Here is an 11737-nt window from a genome sequence, read left to right as displayed (position 1 = left end):
GCAGGAGCAGGGAAGTGATTGTGCCCCTGTACTCGGCACTGGTGAGGCCGCACCTTGAATACTGTGTTCAGTTTTGGACCCCTCACTACAAGAAGGATGTCGAGGTGCTGGAGCATGTCCAGAGAAGGGCAACGAAGCTGGTGAAGGGTCTAGAGCACAAGTGTTATGAGGAGTAGCTGAGGGAACTGGGACTGTTTAGCCTGGAGAAGAGGAGGCTGAGGGAAGACCTTCTCACTCTCTACAACTACCTGAAAGCAGGCTGTAGCGAGGTGGGTGTTGGTCTCTTCTCCCAAGTAACTAGTTATAGGACAAGAGGAAATGGCCTCAAGTTGCGCCAGGGGAGGTTTAGATTGGACGACTCGATGATCTTGGAGGTCTTCTCCAACATTTATGATTCTATGATTCTAATAAACTGTAGTTCTTCAAATCTGGAGGGTGCCAATCCCTCTGGTGAGGAAAGGAAGACATTTTTGGGGGAAGGTATGGATATAAAGAAAGCGTGTCCAGATCTACAGATTTAACCTTTTCTCATAACTGCTAACTATATCAAAATCCTTTTTGCTTGTACAGACAGCAAACATGGTTAGCTTAGGGTTTTATAGAATATTTTATTAACTATGTTTTGGTGAATTGTGAAAAGATTGTATTTTGTCAGCTAGTCACCAGTCTCAGGAAAAACGTCTACCTTTATTAACTGCCTGCTGCAAGCAGCAGATTCTGTGACCTGAGCATGCTGCTCTAAGATAGCCCAATGTGTATTTTCATCTAATTATGCAGATTCTTTTATCCAGTAAGCTTTCATGTGTGTTGATTCCCTGGCGTCCATCATCAGGCTGTGCAGTTCTATCGTTTATTTTTACTACCATTATGTACTACAGCGTGTTAGCTTGCTACTGGAGATAAAATCACCTTGTTCACAAGATGATTCAGAGACTAGGACAGTATACACAGATGTACTGCAGACTCCTATAGTGAAACATAAGAGTGTACAGAGGCATAAATTTGGGCTAAGAACTTTTTTATTGTAGTATCCTTTTCTTCTGTAGAGCATAAATACAGTTCCAACCGAGGTGCTTTTCCAATACTAACTGGGGTAGCTTTCTTATATTCTGTTTCACGTCTTAAGCAGGTTGCGCTTTATGTGCAGAATTAAATCATAACTAAGTCCATTAAAATCCATTGAGAGACCAACATTTCATCCTTTATGTGCAGCCATGATAAAAAAGCCAGCAGGAGTCCTGACTCGGCTCCTACCGCAATTTAATTATTCATGAAGCGCCTAGCCTATTAGATTTTTTAATGAGGGATACTTTTTTTTTAACTTTAAATAAATGAGGTTATTCTAGTGACTTCACAGTTAACATTTAATTAAAAAACTGCACAGATTCTTGCTGAAGTGAAGCAAGAAATTAAGCCAAATTATGTTTCCATTTTTGAATGTAAAGACTGGCAAAGAGAAAGAGACTAAAGAAGAAATTAATTTCAGGTCCAGGAAATTGTGATTCCGACAGGCTCAGTACAAGATGTCAACTGTGATAACCCTCACAGTTCTCTAAACAAGGTCGTCTTGTATATATTTTCTTTATTCAGTTGTTTGTTATGAAGATACCTCTCGTATTTTTCCTCTTCTCCTTTTTGTTCTCTTTGATGGCAAGCCCAGAAGAGTTTATGTAGTCTGCAAGTATTACTGCAAGAGGACAGTTTTCACTGACACAAAGGTGAGGTTACACAGATCACTAGTTTAGTGTTTGAAGGGATTAGAAGAGAGATTTACTGAGGTGGCAGAAAGCAGTGCATCTCTGTGGAATTGAAAGAGAAGTGAAAACCTATGTTGTGTTTGCAAAGTCTGGACTTTTAAATTGCTAAAGCTTTGTTTGGCAAAAAGGTAAACATGACCTTTAATTTTCTTCATCTAGAACAGCCTTTGTAACCTGCTGTGGTTCAGGACACTAGCCTTCAAATCTTGACTCTGTTTATCAGGCTTTGCCTTCTAACTTCTTCGGGTACAAAGCCAAGAATTTCTCCACATGTCACCTTCCTGTGGGCTTCTTAATGGATCAGAGGTTTAGCTGGAATGTTCTGACCTGGGAAATATGCCTCCTCGTTCGGTGCTTGCTGTAGCACAATGCTGAAGATTTGTCTGAACATTTAAGATGCTTTTGTGTTAGACGTGTGAGAAACTTCTTGTTTCTGGACCATTACCCATAAAGCAAAATTAATTCTAGTAAGTGCAAAATTATATTGGCACAAGGGATTTTTAAGCTTTAAAGTGTAACACTGTTAGAAATAATCAAGAAACAAGCAGAGAACAGAAAATGACCCTTAAATAGCGGATGAAGACTTGAGCTGTGTTGTGCCAAATGAGTTTCTGAGTCATGTGTAATTCCTTTCAGTAACTTTTTGTTTGCTTTCCATTGCAGGTTTTTTTATATAGCGTATTATCTCATTAATATATCTTTATGCCATCTCCTAAAGGCTACTGTGTAGCAAGACTGAAGAAAATATATGAATACCTTTAAGTCTTCTGATTGCAATAAATTTTAATTACAGATCCAACACTACCAACAGAAGGGGTAGGGTTCAGCTGACCAAATGTTGGTGCCAACTTTGTAAATGTCTATACCTAAGCTGGTTCCCTTAGGCTGCCTTTATATTCAAAGCAAAGAAGGTACTTCTAGTACACGATTTGTGTCATTCTGAAGTAGATATCTGAAAAGATGAGTTATTCCGTCAAAGTGCCTATTTCTTCCCAGATCGACAATAGGGAGAGACTAGGCTGACTAGCTCTGGTGTTGACATCTACTTTATATAAACAAGAGGGTTTGGTGAGGTGAATCCCACCCCATGTTCATGCCCCTACGCTGTTCCAGAGCTTCGTAATCCAGATCCCCTGTTCCACTGTTCCTCTCATATAACTTTAGGCACACAGTTGAACTCAACTCGATTTTATATGGTTCTCTCGTTAGAACATGGGGAGAGACAGGCAACTTCAGGTTGTAACCCACCAGTGTATGAATTGCTCTTTCAAGTTGTTCTGATTTTTGTAGGTCCAAAAAGAAATTATTTCTGGGATCTTTTCTTTATACAGTATTCTTAAAGTTAAAATAATACAAAGTATAACAGATGATACCAGTCTTTAATAAAAAAAAAATCTCAACCATCATGCCATGCATGAAAGTAAAATCAAATTAAGATCTGGAAGAAGAAGAAAGTGCAAATAGGATTTCAGTGGATAAATACAGTAATGGTTACCATTCTCATGCAAGAGCAAAAGAATAACTACATTTCACATTTCAGGAGCAATGTCAGTTGAGGCTAATGTGATGTCTTCACAGAAGAAAGCATCTTCCATCTATCAAAAGCTTGCCTAATTAAACACAATGTTTTCCTGCTGTGAGAAGAGAAAAAACTAAAACAATTGTTTTAGTGATGATTTAAACATTCACTCAGATGTCTGTCCTTCATGCCCTCTATGCTGCAGTCCTCAGGATATCCCTCCACTCGTACTGGGATCAATTGTCTCACCCCATGGAGTCAGTTTGGGCTATTATACCTCTAACTTTACCAGATAATTCTCTTTTTCTGAAAGCTCCATTGCACTTATTCCCTTCAGCAATTGCTTTGGGAACACTCCCAAAGAGAAACCAGGATTATGTATGTTAGAAGGGCAGAATGATATACAGAGAATATAAAACAGTATAGTAAATGGTAGCACAGAACTGAATAAAAGAAATCAAATGGAAAAAAGGCAAAAGGAAGATTGAATACATTCATTGGAAAGAAGACATCATAGAATCACAGAACAGTTGAGATTGGAAGGGACCTCTGGAGGTCATCTGGTCCAACCGCTCTGCTCAAGCAGTGCCACCTAGAGCAGATGGCCCAGGACCATGTGCAGATGGCTTCTGAGTCTCCAAGGATGGAGACTCCACCACCTCCCTGGGAAACTTGTGCCAGTGCTCGGTCACCTTCACAGTGAAAAAGTGTTTCCTCATACTCAGGAGGAACCTCTGGTGTTTCAGTCTGTGCTCATTGCTTCTTGTCCTGGTTCAATACACTAATTTGAGGAAATGAGCTGTATAGGAAAGTGATGACAGAAAAAGGAAATACAAAGTAGATTGGAAAAGAATGGAGAAAATTTGTGGGTATCACCTGTCTACTGCACAGATGGGAGGAACCAAAATGATAAAACCACAAGGATTGTTAATGAAGTAGTCAGATAATTGGAACTACATACAATGGGCAAATGAAATGGGGAAATATGAGATAACATCAAACACATCATTAACTTGCAAAAACTACCCAAAACTCAAATGACAGAGGAAAAAAAAATCTCTGAATTTTACATTTTTTCATAGTTTCATTCTTGATTACATGTGTACTGTCTCCATTTGGACACTTTTATTGTAGTCTGGCAAAAAACTTCTGGCACCACGCTACTGGGTATTTTTCTTCCTCTTCTTTATCAAATTGAAGTTTTTTATCCTGCATAATTCCAGCACTGTTTAAATTTTCTATTTGCTTTCTGGTTTCTTTTGCTGATCCCTACCTTATTTGCACTCTGTGCATATTTTTCCTCTTATCTCTCTGCCTTCCCCATGCTGCGCTCCCTGTACTCAATCATGTTGTTTGTATTGCACAAATTACCAGTGCTTCACCAGTTCTCACCCTCCATCTGTTTTTCCTTAATATGTAAGCCAAGAGATGGCTGCTGCAAGATTGTTATGTAACCTTAAATTCATAGTATTATCTATTACATTAAAATATTCAAAACGTGCTGTCTGTTGTAGATAGTAAGCTCCTGGGTCTGGTTTGTTTTCCCATACAGGGCAATCGGCGATACAGATTCAATGTATTCCAAATGAAGCACCTGTATGGAGGAGCAAATGTAAATGTTGCAAAAAAAGAGGTTTAGTGTCTTTCTTCTGTATTCAACCTACTGTAAAAATGGCAGATTTCCCACCAGAGAAGACCTACTCGAAAAATTCAGAAATACCACATGGAAAAAAGGGAACCTAAACATTACATAGTAAAATATATCATATTAACAAGTTTCCTTATTTTTATGTGATGCACAATAGAATATGTTGTTTTTGCAGGAACTTCAGAAGCTAAAATGGTAATATGCCATTCGTTACGACATAATGACCAATCTTAATACACAAGTTGTAATAGGAATCATTACATTCATTATCATTCGGAAGTTAGTAGGTTCCAAAATCATAACAGTGTAAGTAAAATAACAACTAAAGACAAATTCCCTCACAAATAAATTAAACTAGTTTGTTAGACTTACCGCTCCTACTAGATTTGTCCCATAACTTTTAATCCATATTCTCTCTATCACAAATAAGCTGATCATCTTCAATAAAGCTATTGTGGAAAACCTTCTGTTAAAGGAAGAAATGTTGTTCAAGGAAATACTGTGACTCAAAATTTCCTGCAACTTGTCATTTTTATAGGAAATTATTGTTTCAGATGATTTAGAGGATTTGGGAAGGGTTTATTTTTATTTTTTTAATTAAAAGTATTCATCTTGAAAGGGAGAATGTCAGAGAGGTATTAGTTAAGCTTAGGTTTTTGAGGAGTATTCGTAGGTAGTAAGTGAAGTCCATGCTATATTCTACAGATTCAAAATAGCCAAAAAACCCAAGATCAGATAAGAGTGCGTTTGCTCTGTTGTTTTCTTGCACAGTCTGTGCTGAATTAACGCATGAGGTAGAACATGTTTTTTTCAGGTAAAGCTCCTATTGACTTCCTAGACAGAAAGAAGAGCGTGGAAACTAATGTTCTTCTGAAGTAGAACCTCCCATGACTGTGTTTGTTCAGTGACTTGTTTCCACATACAAAATGGTCCTGCTTGCTGTTGATATTTTGTCAGACTAAACTAGTCCTTTTCACTTCAGAGAGGTTCTTATTAACTCTGTTTCAAAGCCCGTGAAAGTATGTTTTATCAAGTGTTCTATTGGCACTGTGGAAGTGGATTTTCTAAGAAACCCAATTGACTTCTTGAGTCAATTATTCTGTTAAAGCTGTTTGTATGGTTTTCAGAACATGAATGTTATAGGAAAGAGGTAATCTTGCAATTTTCTGGCATGCTGAAGATTTTTATGTTGTTACCTACATTACTGTTTACAGAATTGCGGAATAGTTCAGGCTGGAAGGCACCTCTGGAGATCACCTACATTACCTCCCCTCCTCAAAGCAGCGTCACCTAGAGCTGGTAGCCCAGGACCTTGTCCAGTTAGGTTTTGAATATCTTCAAGGATGGAGACTCCGCAGCCTCTCTGGGCAACCTGTGCCAGTGTGTGACCACCTGACAGTAAAAAAGTTTTTTCTTACATTTAAATGGAATTCCTTGTATTTCAGTTTGTGCCCGTTGCCTCTTGTCCTGTCACTGGGCACTACTGAGGAGAGCCTGAGTCTGTCCTCTTTACTCACCTCGTCAGGTTTTTATAGACGTTATTAAGATCCCCCTGATCCTCTTCTTCGGCAGGTTGAACAGTCCCAACTCATATGTCAGATGCTCCAGTCTCTAAATCATCTTAGCAGCCCTTTGCTGTACTTGCTCCAGTGTGTCCATGTCTTTCTTGTACTGAGGAGCCTATAACTGCACCCAGCAAACAAAATGTGTATCATCAATGCTGACTGGAGGGGAAGGATCACCTCCTTCGACCTGCTGGCAATGCTCTTAATGCAGCCAAGGAGGCAGTTGGTTTTTGCTACAAGGGCTCATGGATGGCTCACGGTCAGCTTGTCCACCAGGTCCCCGGGGTCCTTTTCTGCAAAACTGCTTTCCAGCCAGCCACTCCAGACCTGTACTGGTGCGTGACTTAACAGAATCAGAGTTTATATCCTGGAATGATGTGAAGACAAATGGATTAAACATTTAATTGTGTTGCAGATGTCATGTCTAGATGAACAAAATACTCTTGCTGGCTGAAGGCAGCAGTAAAATCCACTCCCTTAGTCTTCTCTTTTGCCTGAATAAACCTACATTACCAAGCCTTTCTTTCTGTGTTGTGTGCTCTAGCTTCCTAATCATCTTGGTGGCCTGGAAGCGGGCTTGCCCAATTTCTCAAAATCTTCTGTGTGTTAGACATACCAAAACTGCACAGAATGCTCTGGATGCAGTATCAGGTGCTAAACACAGAAGAATGACTTCCCTTAACCTGCTGACCTCACTCTTTCTAATGCAGTCCAATAATGCACTTGACCTTCATTGCTCAACTTACCCACCAGGCCCTCCAGGCCCTTTTCTGCACAACTGATCGCCCCAGACGGTTTTGTTGCCTGGTGTTATTCCACCCCAGGTGCAGGACTTTGCATTTGCCCTGCTTCAACTTTGTGAGGTTCCAGTCAGCCCATTTCTCCAGCCTCTTGGCATCCCTCTGAACAGCAGCCCTGCCCTTGAGCATGCTGATTTTGCTTTTTCCACAGGCTTTCTCATGGTACATTCTGTCTCATTGTCCAGATTGATAATAAAGATATCTTCCCCCGTAGTGACCCCCAAGGAGCACCACTACCAGCTGGACTTCATACCATTGATCACAAACCCTTTAAGTGCAGCAGTCCAGCTAATTTTCCATCCACATTATAGTCCACCTATTGAAACTGTATCACCACTTTGCTTAAAGAGACCATCCTGAAAACTTTAGTAAAGACAGGGTAAATGACACCCACTGCTTTCCCATCAGCTGCATAGCTGATCATCTCATCACAGAAAGCTACCAGGTTGCTCAAGCAGGGTTGCCCTTTGTAAATCCGTGCTGATTGCTCCCAGTCACCTCCAGTCCATCATATGCCCTAGATAAAGAATCCAGGAGGATTTGCTCCATAGCCTTCCCAGGGACTGATGTGAGAATGGCTGGTCTGTAGTTCCTCAGAGCTTCCTTCTTACCCTTCCTGAAGATCAGTCTGATGTTTGTGTTTTACCAGTCATCAGGAACTTCCCATGATTGCCACAACCTTTCAAAGATGTTATAGTGTAGCCTTGCAGTGACACTGGCTAGTTCCCTCAGCACCACCTTTATATCAGAAGTTGTTTATTAAAAAAAAATCTTCATCTTAGACACTGTGCTTTAACATACGTATTTCTGCTTCTTTTTTGCTCCCTCTACACCTATATGTAAAGAAAGAGAGAAGCGTATAGGTTAATATTTATGTAGAGAAATTCCGAGCCAGTGGTAAGAGAATATAGATTTTCAAGAAAACGTTAGAAGAGAATAGAGCTTAGATTCCTGAACTTCTTGAAGTCAAAAGGAGTTTTGCAATTTACTTCAATGAATCCAAAATTTCATTCACAGTATTTATGACTTCATAAAATTTGGAACATAACCTGCCTTTGAATCAAGTATAGAAATTTCATTGAAACTAGTTCTGAAGTTTTAGAGAGAAAAATTAATATGAATTGGAATTGTAATAAAAAAAAACCTGAAAAGTTAGAGCATTCACAGTTGTTTCCATAAACTCGTCAGATTCTATGAAAAAATAGGGTGTGACCTTCATGAAAATTCATTTCCATTGTTTTGATTGACAGCAGATCTTTATACTTTATATTGGGTCAATGTTAACGCATTCATGTGACTCCATTCATACAAATTCTGGACATAGGACACCCTTCTGACCAAGAATGTGTATTTTGCATGTAGCAGGCAAGAAGCTGACCAAAAGTGAATTCAGCTAAAAAGACATAGAAATGATTATGCTTGAGCAACTAGGCTCTTCATCCAGTCTGTTTAACAGAAACTGAAAATGAACACATCCTACTTTTAATATTTGCAGATTTCTTAGTTGGGGAGAGTTATTTTTGCTGTTGGCAACAGTTCAGTTAGGGTTTGATTTTTTTTTAAACTTCAGTTCTGCAACACATATTTAGAACCAATTTGTTAACATGTGCTTTTCTTGTTCAAATAATGCTTGTTTTACCCCATATTAATGCTTGCCTGATCAACCCAGGGAATTTTTTTCACCCTGTACCCCAATATCATAAAAACTAATAGCAATGGTGTGACTTTCTCATCAACTTTTCTTTAGGAAGCAATAGGTCCTGCTTTGTTACCTAACATGGAGGAACTAGGCAAAGTGAGTGAGGCAAAGGGCCTTTTAGCATGGAGTAGTGTGGCATGTGCCATCTTCATGCCATCTCATGTCTGCATGGACTTCCTTCTTTTGGATCTCAAGTATGTCTGGTCAGTCAGTCTGAACCCCCTGCTGAAGATCCTGCTTGGAAAGCCAAATTTCTTAGCTATAGTATGTCTTATGGAGGTGGCTCCAGACCTTTTCCAGAGCCTCAAAGAATTCCTCAGAATGGTCCAGCATACACACTTCTTTCTCTCTGTAAAAAGGGTGTGAAAACCACTGAAGCATCTGATTTTGCTACGTTATCCTGTGTTCGTGTAATCAGATCACTGCAGGGCAGTGGCATCTGGGTAGGGCAGGATTCACTTTCCTAAAAGTATTTTCACTAGTGCCATTTGAAACACTCTGTTGATCTAAGCCAACTACATGGGGCTGGCAAATATGACACACTTCAGAGAGATTTGTACCCTTCTTGCTTCTCAGTGTGATACCCAGGATACCCAATGATGGGTAAAATGGCCCTAACTGCCAGCATTGCGCATCTGAATCCTGTATCTAGTGGTTGGACAGCTCAATCACTCTTTAGGCTCTGGCATAATGTCTGCATCTCTGCAGAGTAAAACAGCTCAAGCACCTAGGTTTAGGTGGTCGTAACCTCTGACTGGACCCCACTCTGGTTGCCTAGACTCCCATTAGAGAAAAGACAGCTCTTCTAAAGTAAGATTCATCTGCACTGTTTGAAATGTTTGCCTTAAGATAAGTTACATCCTTAAAATGTCTGTTTCTCGTTACTCACTATGAGGGATGCTACATGCAGGTTTCTGTGTCTGATTTCTGGGTATTCCACCCCATTTGTGTTTGGTGGCTCAGCAGTGCAGCTTAACAATGCAGACCGGTTTTGGTGTAGAAAGTATTGAATCTTGTTGTCAAACTCTCCTTGCATGCTACATCAAATTAATTGTCTTCCAAATAATGAGTAAAAGAGAGTCTGTAATAACCTACCTGCATGTTTTGTAGATTGAAAACTATTCCGATTATTTTTGGTAATGCTTTGCTATTATTACTTATCGTACCTTAATTATGGCTACTTTTAGTGCCTTTCCAGTTTCTGTCTCTCCAGTCATATTTTGCATGTATTATTCTTCCCTGGTTATTATTGATATTGTACAGCATAACAATAAAGTAAATGTGGATGTTCCAGTAAAATAGCCCTTCCCTCTAGCTAAAGACAACTGAAAAAGAAGTAAAGAAGAATAGAAATCGAAAATTGAAAAGTCCTTGCTCAAACACCAAATGTTAAGAACGTGAATCTTCACTATTAAATTTCTAGATCCAGAGAACTGGGTGTAAGATACCTGCATTTAAAAGCTAAAACCACCTTAATAATCTAGAAGAGTGTGAGAGGAGTCAATTTCCCAACTTTTCTTGTTCTTTATGAGACAATGTTAAATATCTAGATGTAACTACATAATCCAGTTTTGGTTAGGATTTGTAAGTTTCTTAATGTGCAAATGGATTCTGAATTATATATAACTGCTGTAGTTTTTATTCAGTTTAGCAATCCTACTCTGAAGTAAAAGCTTTTCTTTCTTTTTATTAGTAGGGACTTACATTCTCCGGGTGGAAAGCCTGAGAAAGATATTATTTCTCATTAACTTGATTTTTTATGAAACCAAATTATATTAATCACCCTGCAGATATTCTCAGCATGTGGAAAAGTAATTAAAATAGGTTGCTACCTTTTGATATGAAGTTTATTCACAGGTTTTAATGTAGCAACTTTGCCAGTAGTCAAAGGAGCAGAACATCAGTATGAAGCTGAAGAAGAAAACGCTGTGTGAAGAAACACATCCTACTCTATTAGAAATCGAAAACAAGTAAGAGTGAAGACAGAAAACACAGATTTGTGTTTGGGCCTAATTCATTTCCTTAGCCCATTTCCAAAACCAATCTTCCCCCACTTGCCAGTGCTAAGGATCGTTTAACCAATATATGTTTAAACACTCAGACCATTTAAATCAGTTAGCATAACAAGTTTTTGGCATAATTCTGCTTGAACACTGTGTATTTTTCTTTCCTTAAATTTTCTAATGGAAAACAGTATCGCATCTAAATAAAATTAGAACAAAACAGACTTATCATGCATAATGCCCTATATCTGCTATGGAAATGGAAAAGGCTCATCCAGAACTTCATATAGGAGTGGAATATGATGCAGTTCAATTATTCATTAAGAAAATAAGCAAAACCACACAACGCTGAGTATTTTAAAAGTGAAATGAGGCTTTTTGTTGTAAGCTACAGTGGTGAACATGTAACAAAGGAGCTCTGCTGCTACGTTTTTATTCTGTAGAGGGAGTTGGAAAAGTCTCTCCCTCTCCCAGGGCCCTGTTTCACTGGCTGCTTTCCCAAGGACTCACTGACCTTGGCGAGAATGTGATGCAATATTTCCGTAGCTGCAAAGGAACAGGACATCAGGTTGTTGGAGCCACACACACAGGGTTTATTTTACTCTTGTGTTGTGGTTTAACCCCAGCTGGCAGCTAAGCACCACCCAGCCGCTTGCTCCCAGTGGGACGGGGGAGAGAATCAGAAGGGTAAAAGTGAGAAAACTCGTGGGTTGAGATAAAGGCAGTTTAATAGGTAAAGCAAAAGC

At 39.2% G+C, this 11737-nt stretch overlaps 1 protein-coding gene across 1 annotated transcript in view; it reads right to left on the bottom strand.

Moving 5' to 3' along the window:
- UFM1 (ubiquitin-fold modifier 1) overlaps window positions 1–9427 on the bottom strand; it is a 30681-nt gene extending 21254 nt beyond the window's left edge. The window contains exons 1-2 of the mRNA XM_009319964.1: window positions 9412–9427; window positions 9326–9329 (exon numbers count right to left, since the gene is read on the bottom strand). Of these exons, the coding sequence (XP_009318239.1) occupies window positions 9326–9329; window positions 9412–9427 (20 nt within the window). The remainder of the gene's footprint in view (window positions 1–9325; window positions 9330–9411) is intronic.
- Between the last annotated feature and the right edge of the window lie 2310 nt (window positions 9428–11737).

This window comes from Pygoscelis adeliae, unplaced genomic scaffold (assembly GCF_000699105.1).
Source record: "Pygoscelis adeliae isolate BGI_AS28 unplaced genomic scaffold, ASM69910v1 Scaffold32, whole genome shotgun sequence".
NCBI lineage: Eukaryota > Metazoa > Chordata > Aves > Sphenisciformes > Spheniscidae > Pygoscelis > Pygoscelis adeliae.
The sequence above is the reverse complement of the archived record's forward strand: the minus strand, read 5'-3'. Positions and strand labels throughout refer to the sequence as shown.